The 20137-nt window shown below is 39.2% G+C and overlaps 1 protein-coding gene across 8 annotated transcripts in view; it reads right to left on the bottom strand.

Annotated features, from left to right (window-relative positions):
- The window catches only part of dab2ipa (DAB2 interacting protein a), a 193684-nt gene that overhangs the window by 16464 nt on the left and 157083 nt on the right, over window positions 1-20137 (bottom strand). For all 8 annotated transcript variants that reach the window (XM_017716095.2, XM_017716098.2, XM_017716099.2 and 5 more), the window contains 5 exons: window positions 12196-12340; window positions 11334-11478; window positions 3414-3650; window positions 2912-3113; window positions 1744-1922 (listed from right to left, as the gene is read on the bottom strand). In XM_017716095.2, the coding sequence (XP_017571584.1) occupies window positions 1744-1922; window positions 2912-3113; window positions 3414-3650; window positions 11334-11478; window positions 12196-12340 (908 nt within the window). The remainder of the gene's footprint in view (window positions 1-1743; window positions 1923-2911; window positions 3114-3413; window positions 3651-11333; window positions 11479-12195; window positions 12341-20137) is intronic.

The following is a 20137-nucleotide window of genomic DNA, read 5'->3' as shown; positions in this document are numbered from 1 at the left end:
TGTTGCTGTTTTTACTGTAACAGTATTAAACATGCATATCTCAATGTATTTGAAACAAGTGGCCAGTAAAACTCTGAATCATGAATCTTGAGTCCATCTTCCTGATTGATTTGCATTTTAATTAAGCAGCGCAGATGCAAAACTGCCAGTTACAAAGCAGACAACTTAAATGGCCTAGACTGATGCTTGTATCAACTGTACTCAGCACTGATTCTCGAGGAGTCTCAAACTCAAACACTGAAAAAAGTGAAGCACTGAATTTACTTGAGTCAAATGTGTAGCACATTTCCACATTAATGAAATATGTGACGTCACAATTTTTCACCTTCAGGTCACTTACTTTTGGCAATAATTGTGCTGGAATAACACATTTCAGTCAAGCAAATTCAATGCATCATTACAAGGTTGAATGATTATTTTTTATCAAGTTGACGGAGCAAAAACCCCCAGAAACGACAGAGCAACACTACACTTCTTGAACCCAAGTGAAGAATTATTTTCTTAAAATGAAGAAAACTTTGACTCATTCCAGAGTCTCTGCCAACGTTTCATCCTGAGTTGAGTCAACTGCCTGAATGTTAAGTGATAAATTCACTTTATTAGATTAGATTATATTAGATTAAGGATCCTTTTCGAGCACCAAAAGGAAAGCACTTGCAAAGGCAGAACAGGACATGCTAGGCATAATATACACTAACCCTTGCGCCTTTATGTAGTTTAAGTTGTGCTGTAGTTAAGTAGTTAAGTTCCAAACTCAATTTTTCACCAATAAAAAAGTCACATGACCATGTCAATGTTTTAACCTAAAAAAGTTAGTATTCTGGATGCCCTAAAATTCTAACTTAAAAATAAAGTTGTAACATTCGGATTGATGTTCTGTAAATCTATGATCTCAATGTTTTAAGGCAAGCAGGTTACTAACTTTCAAAATCAAAACACTGAATATTTTGTTTACACTGTGTTTTTATCACACCAAAAGCTGTACTTAGAACATTAATGATAAGCACACCATATAACAGTAATAATCTTTCAGCAGCACTAATAATACATTTGCACCCCTCTATCATGTGATTATAGTTGCAGTAAATGTAAAAGAACTAGCTGTATGCAGCACAACAAACATTCTTAGATTAGCTCAACTATAGATTTCCTGTAGTGCTGAAAACAGAATGTCAGTCAGTAGAACTAATTTACGCGAGTTAAAAGCTAGTGGATATAGGCACTACAGTATATTATGCTGTCCAAGCTTAATTTGATTTGCAGTGTATATTACAGTTATCTAAAAAAAAAGCACACTGTAAAAATTAATGTTCAGCCTACTTAATAAATTAAAGGCTCCAGGTTAAATAGATTGTTTTACACAGGCTTAATCTGCAGTGCGTTAAGTAAAAAGGAACTATAAACGGGAACAACATGCTACGTTATTTGTTTACATAGATACTTGACTACAGCCTCAGGTTTTATTTAAGTATAATTTACTTTATAGCCAAGTAACAGTATTGCTAGCTAAAAAAACATATACTAAGCATACAAAACCAGTCCTTGAATCTTACAACAAACTACATTCTTGGATATCTGTTGAGTGTAGGTCCAGCCCTACTGCAGTCCTGAGATGCTCTTTGCGATTTTGCAGCAGATGCTGTACACTAGGACTAAACAGTACATGTAGACAGACACATCAGAGCTATTAAGATTTAAGCTATTAAGAGTGATTTAATAATGCTAACTCATGCCGAGTCCTACCCAGTGAGCTCAGTGTCCATGACGAGTTTCTGCAGGCCGGTGGAGACGCTGCAGCTGGGTAGGCTGGGTGATCCCACCCGCTCTGTGGGGGACGCCACCGGAACCCCTGTGGGGTTGGTCAGGGCCATGTTCACGTCCCTCAGGATCCGCACCAATGGCCCCAACTTAGCGGCCGTGCTCTGAAGCAGAACAGCAGGAGTGCAGTGAAGAACAGGCTGTTAGCGAACGCGGCAGGATCCTGATATCAGCCACTACAGCAGCGTGAGATTAGCCCAGTGGGATGTAAACAAATGCTAATGTGCTGAGCATTCATTAATACACTTTGCATGGCCCAAAAATTTCAGCCCAGAAAGGATATTTTCCTCAATCAGTTTCCTTTTTTACAACATATCCACAGATTCAGATGTTTTAATCACGCTTACTTTTGTGGTTGAGACACACTCGCTTTGAGCGTATCAAAAGAATGTATGTGTAAACAGTGTGTTGTGATAAAAATCCTTGTCTAAGGCTTAAATTAAGTGATCTACACTAAAGAGAAGAGCAGTCAATAATTTGCTGAAAGACAAAGCAAAGCAGACAAAGTAGAAATTAGGGGCATGGTCACTATCACGCTGCAGGTCAAGTTCATTTTAATTGATGTAATAAGATGTAAAACCAATGTTTTTGTGTATGTGTATAAATGTGTATGTCCATCTGTTTCTCTGCATCTCTTTCACCCTATTCTTCAATGGTCAGGACCCCCACGGACCACCACAAAGCAGTTATTATTTGGGTGGTGGATAATTCTCAGCATTGCAGTGACACTGACGTGGCGGTGGTATGTTAGTTTCTGTTGCGCTGGTATGAGTGGATCAGACACTGCAGTGCTGTGGGACTTTAAACACGCAAATGTCCCTGCTGGATTGAGAAGAGTCCACCAACCAAAACAGCGTCCTGTGGACAGCTTCTTGTGATGACTAACACAAACTATAAAGCAACAGAGAACCGATGAGTTACTGTCTGACTTTACAGCAACAAGGTGGATCAACAAGGTCAAAGTGTTTAACTAAGTGGAGACAGTGTTCAAAAACTGTGTCGACAGTACATATGTAATAAAACATACAATATCTGTAAGTCTTACATGTAATAACAATTTTAAAAATGTATGAAAACATACACACACACACACCTGGTCAAGCTGGGTGACGGCCTCTGACAATAAGGAGTGCAAAGTGGAGAGTTCGCGACCCAGGTCAATGTAGCCCTCGAAGCCGGCAGTGTTGGAGATGGTCTCTGGGTTGGAGATCTCGAGCAGAAAGCGCTGCATGTTGGTCCACTCATGCTCCAGGAACTGGTTCATGAAGGACATGTACTCCTCTTTACTGCCAAATCTACACACACCACAAATAACACAGGCTAAGAACACAGCACCCTCTGCCCAGGTGCTTTCAGCTACAGTCTCAGGATTCCTCTGCTCTGTATAGTTCCATTTTTACACACACTTGGTATTGATTGAAACTTTACAGTCTGCATTTTCAACAAAACTTTGTCCACTTTTTTACTATGAGGGAGAAATAATCATCTTTTTGTTATTACTGGCAACAGCTGAAATGTGTAAGGGTTAATCAAGCTCATAATATGCTGAATGATGCATGTTAGAGCATCACACACATGCTTGGAGCAGCACTCACTTGGTGAAGTTGGCGAGGTTTTGTGTGACCTTGGCGATGAGTGTGAGTGTGCGCGCGGTGCGGTCATCCGGATACTCCTGCATTAGGTCGAAGAGCGAGGGGGACATGATGGCGGGACAGAGGAATCGTAGGAAGAGGGAGGCGCTTATGAGGCGCTCGCTGATGTCGGGGCGTCCCCGGTTACCGCACTCCTGCCGCCACGACGCAAACACCTCCTTCAGCTCACGTGGGAACACGCTGAAGAATAGAGGACAGTGACAGAGGACAATTCACTTCAGTTTTGTGAGAAGATGTGATAAGAAGGCCCAAAAATACAATTTAAAATCCATTTGTGTTGAAGCAAGCGTTGTGTTGGCAAAACAGTCCCCAAAGATCATTTACTTTATTATATTTTACTATCATCAACATTATATATAAAATTCAGACGACAGGCATAAGTTCACTGGTGGTTTTGGTTGGTAAATAAAATGGTTATATTTGTGTTGTATACCTTGCGACCCCTGGTTCCTATCATCACCACTGTAAAGAAAATCAGCTTCTTCACAATTAACTACTTCAAACCACTCAAAATGACTTTCTTTACATCTCAATGTAAACAATTTTGACAAATTAGTTGAACTGCCCTGTAAGTGACCTATACATGCCACAAATGGATATTTTGGAGATATGGTTGCAAGGTTGGACAAGCTATACAGAATAATGGAAAAGTTCAAATTCAACCTAATGGTGAAAATGAAGTGCTTTTTTGTAAATTGTGTTTTAATTTAACTTTTTCATATGCATGTGAAAGATAAAACTGTTAGAAACTAAGATTATCCTAAAAACCAAGGTTTTTAGGGATGAAGTTCTGACTAGCTCAGGAGTCGGCCATCCAAATGTTAAGAGCCATTTTGTCCTTTCAACAAGAAACAAACTACCTTGGGAGCCAGAACATCTTACCCTCTCGGCTGTAAATATGTCTCAGTATATGGTGATGTACTAGTATACACTAAAGATTATAATATAACGAAAACACATAATTACTTTGCTCTGCTTTAAACTTCAGCTCAGCTACAGTAGCTTTTCTCGCATCTCCAGCAGGAAACATTTGCACTAAAGTGGAACAGTTTCCTACAAAATGTCTCTCAGTGTTCGACTTTTGCAAATTTTCCCGTTCCACCTTAAATGCTGTCTAAAGCACCAGAAAGTAACCGCTGCAACATTTAAGGTGGAATGGGACAATTCGAATGAGTAACTGACTTCAGTCTCGTGACCTTTTAGTGTTCGACTGTTTCTCACTGCAGATTAAACGTATCAGGAAACCAGCTGGAGTGATTATAAATGCAAATAAGTCAATCTGTCTCCAAATTATCGATGTTCATCTTAAATCTCTTTCTTTGCCTTTTCGTTAGCTACTAGCTAGGCAAGATTGTTGTAGTTATTGTTGGTGACCAAGAGTCTTTGCACCAATCTTCAAAGGTAAATTAGCAGCAATTTGCCCATTACCCAGCATTAGCATTAACTCCAGCATTTAAGTCCATTTAGTGTCAAAACTGTGTTAAAACGATTAGCAGGGCTATTTTACTGCAAAAGAGGATTATTGTATTTTTATTTTAAAATCTAACGTGGAGCCGCAACAGGGCAGTAAAAGAGCTGCATGTTGCCGACCAATAGATGTAATTTAATGTGTAACAGTTTTTCATGGCTGGTCAACAGGAAACAACTGATTGATCTAGCGAGAACACCTTTGTGGGCAGAGCATGGCTAGATCTTACAAAAAACACTGTGATACGTGGAACATTTATGAGAACTGAGACATGGATCAGATCAGACACTGGGTTTCCATTCATTCTGTAATCATGAAAAGCAATAAAAAGCTCTACAGTGTAAAAATTTCACACGCTTTGCTCTTTCACTGCAATGAACAACTGTCACTATGCGTGTTTAATCTAGTGTTAACAATGCAGGATGGCTCACTATCCCCAAACACTTTCATTACCCTCCCCTCATCCAAGGCTGCCTCAGTTTTCACAACAGCATGGTAAAGACACTGCCCCCTTGCTGAGACATCTAATCAGGCTTAATCTGCTGTCTCGGGCTGTTTTAAAGAAAAAAAATAAAAAGGAAGACTGTTCTGAAGAGTGGTGGCCCAGTTACGAATTGATTGCTTATCTGAGGTGGAATTGGGACTCAAATTAAGATCCTCCTCAAAGGCAGGGAAATTGAATTCCCTGAAGGAATGTCTCGGGTCAGGCAGTTGAGAGAAGGATTAATTTCTTCAATCAGCATGATTTTGGCGAGGACCTGTGTGTGATGATTGAAGTTAGTTTCCCACATGGCCAGCCTCTGACAGGAGCCTGTTCACACCTTGAATTATATGCTTAAAAACAAGGTTCTTGACTTGGACACATTTCTAGGAAAAAATGAAGATGTCTGCTTAGGAAACAAATCTATTACATAAAAAAATCAATTAGAACGCATCTGAGCCTGAACCAAGTAGAATGTTCTACTGTTCTGAAAATTGGTCCAATCCAGGCCTGAAAAATGATACTTTGTTCCTGTCAGGCTTGGGTCAGGTAGCAGAACTCTTGAAGTATCTTTTGAAAGTTTGAAGAACCTCCACATATGTAAAAGTGAAATACTAACTGATCTAAACATAATGCACCCATAATGCATTCTTTTGTAACATTTCATAACCGCTACAAACACTAGAAAAACATGTGAGCAGAGCATGGACAGGTCAGCAAGTATATGACCTTTATATAGATACAGATCCTCTCTGTGTGGAGTTTGCATGTTCTCCGCGTGTCTGCGTGGGTTTCCTCCCACAGTCCAAAGACATGCAGTCAGGCCAATTGGACATGCTAAATTGCCCCTGTGTGAGCGTGTGAGTGATTGTGTATGTCTGTCTGTCTGTCTGCCCTGCGATGGACTGGCAACCTGTCCAGGGTGTATCCTGACCGCTGGGATAGGCTCCAGCAAACACCCCCCCCCTCCCCTTCCCCCCACTGCAACCCTGAGGGAGAAGCGGCTTAGAAAATGGATGGATGGATTATGTAAATGCTCTTCAAGGTTCTGCATGCTCGCTTATCTCATTTACAAACATGGTTCATTAAAGAAACATCAACTAAAAGGTTCTTTAGAGAGAGATGACGAAAAATACAAAATGATAAAATACAAATGTTTACTACAGTGACCTGCCTTGTTATAATTTGCATGCAACATTATTTCTGTTCAACCTGACAGTCATACAAAGCAATTAAAAACCAATCAAAGTTGCATGCAACACGTTTGTTTACTACACTAGATAGCTACAATAGCACCTTGTATAATTTTGGTATACCCTGTCGTAATTGACATATTTACAACAATTTTATATCCTTTTTTAAAATTTTTATAAATTTTTCTAGCTGACACAGCTGGTCTTTTCTATATCTTTATATCTTTTTTTTTAATCTATGTATAGTTATTTACTACAAATTTGACTTTTTAAATTCGAAAACTGAATCTTTTCTGTTTGTAAAGCCTTTGAAAATGAATGTTTAAGTAGAATGTTTAAGGGTAGCACTTCCAACACTCCTTCTGATTAAGCAGTAGAACATGAGAGGGAGCGTGTTATCATGAAATAACATCACGGCTGTAGATCATCACAGCCGCAATGTTATAGCGATAACACACGACCTCGAGTGTGAAATTAATAAATTGAGCTGTGAACACGACATGTAATATGTTTTAACGTCAGCAGTTCCTTCCACCAAATTATAGCTCCTTAACAAGCAGCTTATTGCTACGTCAGAGTAACGAACTCCGCTCACTCGCTGCACAGCTGACAGTTTGGGAATTTAGTGTAGTCTCATCTTCAGAGTCTGACCTAATCGGCTGTCGGTCAAATGTGATCTTAAAAGTATCCATTTTCTGTTTGTGGCATAATAAGAAGTAAAAGCGAACGAAATAGCTCGAGCGTCTCCTGTCAAAGTCATTGCTTAGCAAGGGCGTCTCAGCGGAATTATAGTGTTTGTGAAAAACCTGTGATGTTATGGTGAAATATCAGCATGCTTCTCAACCAATCAGCTTGCGTGGCCGGAACTGACTGTTGTATAATACATATTATTATACGAATCCCAAAGATATCTAAGCACTTTGTAAAATCAAGAGGAGAAAATGAATAATCTAACAAACTAATAACTGAATAATCACAATAGCAGAAGAATAAACTGACGAAGAACAAACACACTGTTTAAAGCTGTTGCTGTTAGCTGGCTAGTTAACACAGCTGCTTACAGAAACATCTGTTGCGAAAAACTCATGTTCATCAACCGCTTGAAATGATCATGTGATGCATTATCAGCAATTTGTTCAGCTTTTTCATGACACTTGTTTCAGATGGGTTCCAACTGAGTTTCTAATGCTTTACATCGAACAACTCAAATGCAATTTTACTTCCATGTAGGTTTCAAGCGATCAAAGTTGCATGGAAATTTCCCCCTGTAAAACCAGCCTTGAAGTGGCACAGCTACCACATAACAGGTAGAAAAGTCTGCCTAGACCTAAAGCTCACTTTGGAGAATGGGCATCCCATATTGCCATCTTTCCCCCAAACACAACGTGTCAGAACTCTGCTTCTTCACTGGTTAATGAGTGTTTATTCCAAGCCAAACTACTATTGCCTAATATTACTGCCACTATTATTATACACAGGATTTCTTTTTTGGTTGAGAGGCCCCACTTTTCAGCCAACAAACAGAAAGTACAAGCAGAATGTGGGCATTTTTCTAGCATGATAGGCCTATGGAAAGAAAATATTTTAGCACCCATGAGCATAAATGATATTGCACAGTCTGTAACACAATTTGGCAAATTCAGATTTCAGTTGCAGCATCTCATGCAATAAACCTATAAAGACCATCATTATTGCATTGTTTAAAGTGGCTTAAGAAAAATGACCATTTCTATTTCTGTCCTGTCCTGGAGACATCTAAATGAAGCATTTTCCTCCTGTGCAGTATGACCCATTCTGCTGCGAGCAATGCCCAGCAGAGCACCATTTATCCTTGTGCTTTCAGCAGCTGCCACTGCCTGGCCTGATTCTAACAGCTTCCTGTTTTTCATTTCATCTTTTTTTTTTTTTTGCTACATTCTACACTGCAGTTTGTTTGCTCCTTCAATTGTGCAGCCCACCTATTGAGAGCTTTAGGTGTAGATATGGCTCACTCAGGTTGAGTGGGAGGTGGCAGTATGTACAGAAGCTTTAGGTATTACTTCATAATCTTCAAGTGGACAGGCAGATTCACCATGCAGATGCACTACAGACAAACGACTGCAAATGAAAAAAGTGCACTGTATCTCCAAAAGAATTCAGACAGCCCTTCAAATAAGTGAATTCAGCTACTTTAAGGTGCATCTATTGCTGACACAGGTTCAATGATGGTCACTGAGCTTGTATAATCTCCAGAGAAAAGCACTGATTGATAGAATGGGACACCTTGAAGCAGCCGCACATGGACCCCAGGTCACTATGCCCTGTGCCAAGCATCAGCTAGAGAGGTAAACTCTGGAGTTCTACTGCAGAGGGATTAAGCTCCATCCAGTACATTTGGGATGATGATGGAGTTGTGTTTGTGATACAGAACAAATTTTTCAACATCAGTACCTGATCTCAATAATGTTCTTGGCTGAATGCAATCAAATCCTCACAGCAATGTGCTGGCATCTAGTGTAACAAACTCCCAATATGCTTGATTTCAGAAGAAATGTTGTTAACTCACTATAGTACTATTACTATTTCAATAAACTTTGAACAGTTGAAAGAATAGTTCATGGACAGTCTTCAAGGGTTGAATATGAAGATTACTTCTACACCATCCATTTACACATGCCTACATTATGTGAAACACAAACTGCTCAATTAAAATGAATTGCTTGTTAATGGCTGGTACTTTGACCAGAGAGACTCCTTCTACTCTTCACTTTTAACTGCATCCAAAGCATGTCACCATGCTAGTCTTTCTGAACATAAATTCTAGGGGTACGGGAAAAAATCGATTCTTAGATGAATCGAGATGCAAACGTGAATGATTCCGAATCGATTCACAAAAGTTAAAAATCGATTTTCTGAATTTTAATTTATAACGTAATGTTGACGGAATGCAAAGGGGGGAACTTGGAAGTGGGTAAGTGCAGCGCCCGGACAGTCTCACGGCACATAACAAAAACACAACTGAATGAGTGAGAAATCCGACCGGCTCTGCATTAAAGCCAGGTTAGATCAGGAGTCACAACCCAAATGTTCAGAAGAGCCTTTTTGTCCTTTCAACCAAAATGAAACCATCTTGGGAGCTGCGGCATTTAATGTCCAGCATGTCTCAGTGTGTGCCAACGTCCTAGTTAGTAACGTTATAGGCTAAAAAATATAAACAAAAACACAGACTCCCATTGCTCTGTTTTAAGCTTTAGCTCAGCTAATGTTATAGCCACTTTCCTCCCATCTCCACCAGGAAACATTTCCTCAGAGGTAGAGCAGCTCATTGTAAAATGTCTCTCAGGGTTCGGCTGAAGTCACTTCTTATTCTCCAGCTTCCTCCTTAAATTCTGACTGCGGCGCCAAATGTAAATGCAGCACCATTTAAAGTTGAACAGGAAAATTCAGAAGAGAAGCGACTTCTGCTTCACAACTTTTTAGTGTTTAGTCTCTCGTTACAGATTTAATGTTCCAGGAAAGCAACTAAGGTGCTTATAAATGCTTATAAAAGTCTCCAAATGTTCATCTTAGCTAAATCTTTACAGATCATTACAAATACTTTGCTTTAAAAGTACCAAGTCCTGACACAGTGAGAAAAAAATAGATCCTGTATAGAAAAAAGGATGCATCAAGATCGATAATTGTTTTATAATCCCATCGCGGCCCTCTAATCGAATCAAATCGTGAGGTGCCTAGCGATTCCCACCCATAATAAATACAGGATTAAGAGGCGCAGGATTTTGTCTTATCTATTTCTATTTATATATATGCCTGTAGATATTTTTTTAATATAATTTTATATATTTTTTGTATTTATTCTTCTTTTTATGTTGTTTCATCCTTATTATTATTACTGTCCTGTGTCGTGTGACTGCTATTGGCTGCAAATTTACTTCGGGATGAATAAAGTATCTATCCATGTATCTGTCTGTCTGTTTGTCTATGTATTTATCTAAAAATTCAAAAAACAATTTAGCACAAAATGCTCCCCCCCCCTACCAGTTTTGATAAGGTTGTATGCAAAAAATTGGACCATTTCTGGTCAAATTACATGTTTCTTTGATTTTCTGACTTAACAAAAACTTGAGTATTAATTTTTCTGCAAATGTTTTCAGCAAAATTTTGTAACATGCTGGAAAAAAACTTAAAATATAAAATGTGTCATAACTTGTAAAATAGTAAAACCTAAAATTTGAACAGGGAATTCAAATTTTGCATACAACTATAGAAACCACGAGTGTTTTATTACAGGGCCAGATTTCAGTACATCAACCACTCGATGCAGACATACAGAGGGAAACCCTTATGACATTCTAAGCCTTCAGAGAAAGCCTAACGATTTCTGGGTACTAAAAAACGCATGCCATTAAATTTAAGCTCATTTTTTATTTATTAGAATCATCATACAGATTGTATTTAAACTTTGCAAGTATTGTAGCAATACGCTTATTTCATAACAACATAGCTAGGAAGTGACAGTGGAATCAACCAATCATGTTCTGATATACTATGAGTGGGAATAATTTGATGAAAGTCATTACAGTCCTTCCAGAAGTTGTAGATACATTGCTGATGGCGAATACGAGCAGTAGCTTAGCCAATTAGTGGTAAGAAATTGGACATTTATGGGCCAAATTGAACCTCTAATAGTCACAAAGCACTGTGTAGTGTCATGTAACAGCAGCAGCAGGCCAGTACATTACCAGTAAGAGTTGATGATCTTGCAGAATGCGAGCTCACAGCACATTTTCAGGTTGCCCTGGTGCTCAGGCAGGTCACTAGAGGAACACTTCGATGGATCCACTTCACAGTTTTCATCTGACTCATAGAGAGCTTTGATGAACTCACCTGGGACAAATGCACACACACAGATGGCACTTTCAACAGCAATAAACCTACAGGAGCTGCAGAAATGTGAGCTCCTGGATGTGTTTCATCATATTTTCTAGTATGCAATACAACAAAGCATGTACTCAGACTATGTGCTTGTAATGTGCTGTTGGAAAATAGCCATTGAGCAATCTATATGTTTTCAGTCATTGTGAAAAGAAAAAACTGAAAAAAATAATACTTTCAAATTCTTTAAAATGAATTTTTAGTAGTGAGTTTTCTTGCATGAGTGGGGAATTGTGAACATATTCTGAGAGTCTCTCCAAACAGGAAAAAAAACCAAGCTCTTCTGAGAGACACACTGCTGAGGGCTTTGCAACTCATTTCTTTTTCTCTCCCACCATCCTGGTGTTGCGATAGCAGCCAGTCCAGTCAGGCCTTCAAGGAATGACTGAACTCTTTAATAATTGAATACAGCTTTGAACACAGGCACTTACAGCACAAGTAAAAAAGAAAAATAACAAAAAAAACCAATGAATTATTAATTCTATACACTCTGGATTGTATCATTGGAAAAGCAGTGCAAAGACATTCTGGCTTGAAGGTCGGCGATGACCATTCAAAACAGGTTAGTCTTGCACATGGTACTTTTTCTTGACATATTTCATCAGCAACACAGAAGGAATGGAACGGGAAAAAATGAAAAGTAGAGCAGATCAGGTGCTTCCTGCTTACCCAATGCATCCTGCAGGTACTTCTGGCCCACCAGTTTGAGGTACTCCTCAATGGCTTTGGTGGCCAATGTGTTCTCCCGGAAAATGAGATGCTCGTTGTCTCCACACCGATCCACCTCTGACATCATCAGATCAGTCAGGAAATCCTGTGTGGAAACAAATAAAACTGGAGCTCAAAAAACAAGATGTGATTCGTAACAATTGTGTCTGACCTGATAGACCAAGAAATCTGTTACCAACAGTGCTTTTTTGTTTTTGACAGAAAATCAAGCTCCACTCTTACATCAGATCTGAAAAAATACACAAATGTTTCTGTCCTTCCTTTAAACGTGAGAAGACAACTCAACGCTTTGCATCTGGGACAACTGTTAGGAAACCCGTATTGAAAAAAGAAAACAGACAAAAATGAAGAAAATCAAACATCAAACAAAGAAGCTGCTGTTGTTCTCACCGCAGTCCAGACCTCAATATTACTGGATCTGTTTTTGATTACTTGGAATCATGATAATCCTTAAATCCAACCAACTTCTAAGACTGAACTTTGTTGGGATTTAAGAACATCTCTGCAGATTACTTTGAAAAATTGAAAGCAAGTCTCCTTAAAAGAATAGAAGCTGTAATAAAGGCAAAGAGTGGACACAGTAATTACTGAAAAACAATATTTAGTTGTTGAGGTGTCTGTGTAATTTTGCACTGTATAATCCACTTACTTGACACAAATACAAGCTATAGTTTTAACCAGAAGGCTGTTATTCGATTGATTAAAATTTCCCATAAATGTTAAATGTCTGAACTCGCCTGTACTGAACTTTTCCATCCACTTACATTTTCCATCCACTTACTCACTAAAATGGAGTTTGTTTCCAATGCATCAGTTTAAACTCTCATTTAAATTCCCACCTGAGAGTAATGTTTATATTCAACAACCTGGCAGAATGGTTTCTTTGGCTTTGACTATATTTTATTGAATGAGAAAACAAGCACATAATAAGCAGCTAATTAAATATGTGTGGTGAGTGTGGAAGATGGACTTGGCCCTGCATCTGGATCCCTTTCCTCCATGCAGATCATTGACAGCTAGACTTCTGAAGGCCACAGCTTATATTGTAAGACTGCATTGGTCCATAGATCTGATCTGGAAACTTCAGGTAAAACTGCAGCCATTCAGTTTTGTTTGAGTTGACCAGGCAGGATACAAAAGACTAAAACATAGTTTTTGAACAGTGAAACCTCAAAGGCATCAAACCTCACAGCGTATCTCAGCAAAAGCATAAAATTAAGAATATAAACCCTAAAATAACTTGGTCATTTAAAAAGAAATTTAAGGAATAAAGGAGTTACTGACATTCCAGCTCATTATATAATAAAGATCAAAGCTTACTTTGCCCAACTGAGCTTCAGTCAAATGACAGGGTCTCCTGTCAAAAAACATGCTCAATAAACTGTGTAAACGCTGTTTTTGTACAGATTCACTTCAAAGGCTCATATCCTTCATTCTAACTTTGTGATCTCTCTAAATACACTGCAGATACAGCAATGCCTCTTCTCTTGACACCTGAACAACTTCATTGCTTTTATTTTTCAATTAAGTAAGTAAAAATTTGTAATAAACTTTGGGTATATTAAGCTTCATGAGTCGGCTTCCTTGTGAATCAAAGTGTCTTCCTTGGTATGAACAGTACGTTTTGCCTAAATCAGGGGTGTCCAAGCTTATCCACAAAGGGCCAGTGTGGTTGCAGGTTTTCATTCCAACAGTGGAGGAGCACACATGATCAACTGCTGAAGACGGAGACCAAATGATTCAGCAAGCAGAATCAGGTGAACTCCAGCTCATTTGGCATGAAAACCTGTAGCCACACCGACCCTTTGTGGATACAACTGGACACCCCAAGCCTAAAAAATTATTTCACAGTTTTCTTTTCCAAACTTTGTTAGAACCACATACTGAAACTCTTTTGGCCCAAATGTGATTTAAACAGCAGTGAAACGTTTGAGTGTTAATCAGTGCTGGCATCACAATGAGGGAATAAAATGGGCAGGTCTTGGCTTTATTCACAAGATCATACTGTCACAAATAGCTCTACAAATATTTACGTTATTGTTTTTTCTTTAATACTCTCTCTTTAGTATTCGCTCTCACTCCTCCCATTTCACCCCACACTGCTCACTAGCAGCTCAACACAGCATTGTGTCACAACATTTCCTACAGAGTGAGCCAACAGGGTGTAATTTGATAGATCAAGGCATTTACATGCAAAAATATCTGTACTTGATTTTATTAATGAAAAAAATCTGAGTCAATTTTGGCAGAATGGCCACAAGGCCTTTTAAATGTTTTTATTTGACATGATTGTGGACCAATGCCATTGGTCCATTTCTCATTAAATGTTCAAACAATGTGAAGACCAGTTGGAGTTGGTACTTAAAAAGTCAATAAAAAGCACTACGAAAATATGCGTTTGTATTAAAAACATTATGAAAATGTAGGTATTGTCTAACTTTTGATGGACAGAGTATTATTGTCACAGCACTAACGGTGTGGACTAGGAAAGACCACTGTAAGCAATGAGGGTTTAATATATATATTTCTTTGTACTGGATAGTGTTTGCTGGTAGGAGGTGCACTGCAGCCATAATATTCCACTGTCCTAGATTGAGCAGGCATAGAGGCATCACGTCTAGGACAGCTTGGAGAGATGAGTCACTCGCAGTGATGGTGTATTGATTTGGAGATAATGGGGGCCTTGTAGTCTGATCAGACTTGTTCTTTCATTGTATTCGTCTGTCTATCGCTCTCATTCTCTGTCTCGTTTTCTCATTCTCTCTGTCGGTCTCTCTCTTTCTCGGCCTCAGCATACAGCTCCTGTATTGGGCTCCACTGGTGACAGCCTCTGTAATCAGTTCCAGTTTGGTGGCTCTATGGCTAAAGGGCGTTGTGGTGGGTAAACATGCTGATGAGTCGCTCTCCATTAAACCCTCTACACACACTGTAATCCCACACCAGGCAGTCCACAAAAGCAAGAGGGAAGGGACAGTTCAAGAAGGGATGAAGGAGGATCAGGAGGGATACAGCAGTATCTTCTTGCTTGTTACTTTAGTTCTGCAGGAGAGCTATGAGGCCATTCATTGTGAATCTGATGAAGTTGCTCAAATGACATCTCTAGTGGTAAAAACTAGAACTGGTTAGTTTGAGGTAAATCAGATCAGGCTAAGATAAAGCTTTTAAGTCCTGCTATCTGCCTTTCTTAGCCACTTTTCATAGCCACACGAAATACAATCATAACTAGTTTTAGGCAAAACATTTCTCAAAATATGATTCTGCTGTTCATGTGACTAAGCCTTTAAACAAACGTTGAAACAGCAGTGAACTAGGATTCCCAGATTTCAACCATGTAAAAACCGCTGGCAGGGATTGGGGCAGGGATGGACTGGCACCACCGGGCCAAAGTGCAAAAGAGGTGAGTTAACCAGTTTATTCAGTCTACATGTACACTAAGGCTGCATAAGGCTAGATTAGTATTAATGCACATTTAGTCATTTAATTTTCTGCATTGGTGTTAATTATCTTATTATCTCGAGATAACAAAAGTTGTTTGTCATGAGATAATGAGTTACTGATCTTGTGATCTCACGATAACAAAGTTGTATTGAAAGAACAAGTTAATTATCTTGTTATCTTGAGATAACAAAAGTTATCTTGAGATAATGAGTCAATTATCTTGTGATCTCAAGATAAAGTTGTTATCTTGGAATAACACGTTAGTTGTGATCTCAAGATAAAGTTGTTAGCTGTCACCTCAATATATTTATTTTAACATAAGTTAGTTTTCTTGAGATAACAAAGGTTATCGTGAGATGAGTTACTTATCTTGTAATCTCAAGATAAATTTAATTATCTTGTGATCTCAAGATAAAAGTTATCTTGGAATAACAAGTTAGTTGTTATCTGAAGATTAAGTTGTTATTTTAACATAATGAGTTAGTTGTTATCTGAACATAAATCTATTTTAATGTAACAAATTAGTTATCTTGTTATCTTGAGGTAACAAGTTAATTGTCTTGTGACATCAAGGTAAAAGGTGTTAACTTGAAATCACAAGATAATTAACTCGTTATCTCAAGATATCTCAGCTTAGGGCCTCTCTGGACTTCCATATTCACTGCTTGAAAGACGTCATTTTAAACTGCACACCTATTACGCAGTAACTACTAAAAACTAACGTTGTCGGAAGAAAACCTCGTATCTCCGTTTTTGATGTTTTTCAGTTTTTGACATAATTTGAAAATACCGGTTGCTCTTTAAATTCTACATAAATTTCATGATAAATGGACTAAAAGAAACAACCCAAAATTACCTGAAAAAGTGTCTGGATCCATTGACTTACATTAAAAGTGAAGGTTTTTTCTTCTCCTGTAAAGTTACCATTTTGGAGATACGTTGTTTTGTTCTGACAACAGCGATATGTTTCGTTAGTTAGTAAAATGAGTTTAAGTACTTAATTTTAAATTGTCTACATCACACAGCAGTTCAATTACAGCCTTCCTAAAGGCACAAAAAAGGAGAAGAGCTTCCTCTAAACCCTGCACCTGTTTTAGAGAGTAAACCCTAAACTCTCTCACAGTCTGCTTCCTGAGCCGCTCCTGCACCCACAAACACGCCGAGTTTACTCTGTCACTCACAGTGTGGGGCTTCATGATGAAACCTCACCTAAAACCTCCTTTCCTGCAAAACAGACGGGTGCATAGTGCAGTCATGACACTGAGCAGATAAGATGAGGCTCTGTATTCTCCTGGAGCTCTGCATCCGTGGCAGGACTCTACAGAGCACTGGGGATTCAATTAGGTCGCCGGAGCATTAGTGCACTGAGCTCCACTCGCTCCACTCCCGCTGAGGCTCTCCAGCAGCTCTGAGTCACTGCCCTGCTGCTAACTGGCCTTGCTCAGGTGTTGCTTTTTTAAACCTTTACTTTAACCAGGACAGTCATTAAGAACATATTCTTATTTACAGTGGCGGCCTGGCAAGCAGAAGAAGCCACTTAAGGAACAGAGAAATACAAAAAAAAGGATAAAAAGCAACAGAAAGGCAAAAGACAACAGACGATAAAAAAAGGTGTTAAGTAACTTTCTCCTGAATGTAAAAGTAAGACCTGGTGTTATACTTAGCTGACACTGGCCAGGAAGAGTTTTATAAATGAATGTAAACCAGTGTATACTGCAACGAGTGTGTAAGGAGGGCAAATTAACCAGAGAGTAAAGAGAGCAGTGAAGAGTTCTAAAATCGGACAGCAGAATGATAAAGATCATAGGGCTTCTGAAGTGCATCTCTGCACGCCAGTGTATAGACTGCTGCCTACAGTGCCCCCCTATCACATCCCATCACACCAGCTTCACCTCAGAATCATCACAATTTTACCCTTTCCCCAAACGGAAACAATCACGTTTGCTACAAGGCTTATCTCGCTAACAAGTCATGGAAGCTCTTCTTCTTCTTCTTTCGGCTGCTCCCTTTAGGGGTCGTCACAGCGGATCATCTGCCTCCATCATGCCCTCTCCACTGCCTCCTCTACTTTTACACCAACCATCTCCATGTCCACCTTCACTACATCCATAAACCTTCTCTGAGGTCTACCTCTTCTCCTTCTGCCCGGCAGCTCCATCTCCAACATTCTTTGCCCAATATATCCACTATTCCTCCTCAACACATGTCCAAACCATCTCAACCTGGCCTCTCTAGCTTCATCTCCAAACTGCTCCACCTTCACTGTCCCTCTGATCTGCTCATTTCTAATCTTCTCCATCCTTGTCACTCCCAACGAAAATCTCAGCATCTTCATCTCCGCCACCTCCAGCTCAGCCTCCTGTCTTTTAGACAGAGCCACAGTCTCCAAACCATACATCATAGCAGGACTCACTACTGTCTTGTAAACCTTCCCTTTCACTCTTGCTGCTATCCTTCTGTCACACAGCAGCCCTGACACCCATCTCCACCCACTCCATCCTGCCTGCACCCTCTTCTTCACCTCTTTTCTACACTGTCCATTGCTCTGGATGGTTGACCCAAGATATTTGAAGTCTTCCACCTTTACCACCTCTACTCCTTGCATCTTCACCTTTCCACCTGCCTCCCTCTATGTGTTGTGCATGCCTAAAGTGTCATGCACTAGCCTCAAACCATGTCAAGTTGTAAAGTATTCTTAAACTGACTTATTTTGTTCTTAATCTTAAGTAATTTTATTTTGTTTTAGACACTGTATGACTTAAATAGTATAACATGAGAGTGTGTTATTGCGAAATTCCCAAACTGTCGTCACCACTGAGCAGCTTTTCTGTTTTTTATTGGGTCAATTTTATTTGGTCAGACTCTGAAGATCAGACTACATGTTTGGTGACTAGTATTGGGTAGTCTCATCTTCAGAGTCTGACCAAATTGGCTGTTGGTCAAATGTGATTTTAAAAGTGTCCATTTTCTGCTGGCCAAGCAAGAAGTAAAAACGTTCAAATGGCTTGTACAGCTGTCGTACAGCTGTCAAACTCATTGCTTAGCAACAGCGTCTTAGTGGACTGATACAGTGTTATAAAAAACCCTGTGATGTTATAGTGAAATAACAGCATGGTTAGAAGGCCTCTCAACCAATCAGCTTGTGTGGCCATAACTAACTGTTGTATGAAGTTGTATATATATATATATATATATATATATACAAATATACAAAAAAATGATATACATACATAAAACTGGACAAAAATACAAGAAAAAATCAGATTATGCTACTACAGCTGTTTATAGCTGCGATACTTTTCTCAATTTTTAGCCTTGTCACATCATGTACTACATCTTTTTGTGGTCTGGTAGTGGATTTATTATAAGCAGTATCACAAATATGGCAAGTGAGCTGTAAGAAAAGAAGCTGACTGGTGGAGCATAAACACTGAAAAAAAACATATTTCTAATTTTTGTATGCTGCTTATTGTCCTACATGGAGCCTCGTCTACAAGACACAGGAACATGAGGTAAAAAGCTTTCTTTTGGGGGGTATTTTGAATATTTTTAAATAATGTCTTATGAATTTGAATGTCAAATTTGAGCGAAATATATACTCCCTGTCTCTTTTACAAATATCTTAACCGTGTATATCTCAGTGTTTTTTATATAAGTAGTACTGTCAGAGACAGCAGTTATTTTATTTAATCCCTAATCAATTGCTGAAAACCAATGGACTGACCGCTTTTTTTCTTGATGTTTAAATATGAACACGAATCACGTTACTGAACGATTCACTGAAGTGAAACATTCCATAATAAAAGCTCCGCTTAGCACTGAGGTTCCACACTCAAGTATCTGAGAGCTTGTTGAAGAGCCAATGACAGTGTGTGTGTGTTAAAAAAGCCTCAGACCCTCCTCTGGGCACTTGACTAATGACCCCAACCCCCCAAAGCAGGCCTGCTGAATAATGACTCTGCATGCAAACGCACACTTTCATGCACACACACTGATACACATGCTCACCCACACACCCTCGCTGCTGTGTATGTCCTGGTGAGACGCCTCCAGCAACGGCCGCATGAATAAGAGCTCATTAGTGGGGGGGCACAGACTGCAACCCCCTCCCTCAGCACACTCCGTCGGGCCTCCACAGGGAACTGATTCAGTGACCCTCCCCTCCTCAAGCATGATCAATATCTACTCTACACACACAACAGTTGTTTAATCCGGTGGTTTGTCCTTCTTGTAATTGGCTTCAGATTCATGGTGTCGATGCACTGAGTAATGTGTTTCTGTGCTTCTTGAGGGAAAGGCTCTGTGTTAAATAAGTGTTTTTTATGTGAAAAATACACAGTTAAAGGTACAATATATACATTTCAGAAGCGGCAACTAGAGATAATATTAAATAAATTGAATTCACTTGATTCAAATGTGTCCATCAATTGCACACAAATACAAT

The sequence above is a fragment of the Pygocentrus nattereri genome, chromosome 28 (genome assembly GCF_015220715.1).
Source record: "Pygocentrus nattereri isolate fPygNat1 chromosome 28, fPygNat1.pri, whole genome shotgun sequence".
Lineage (NCBI taxonomy): Eukaryota > Metazoa > Chordata > Actinopteri > Characiformes > Serrasalmidae > Pygocentrus > Pygocentrus nattereri.
The sequence above is the reverse complement of the archived record's forward strand: the minus strand, read 5'-3'. Positions and strand labels throughout refer to the sequence as shown.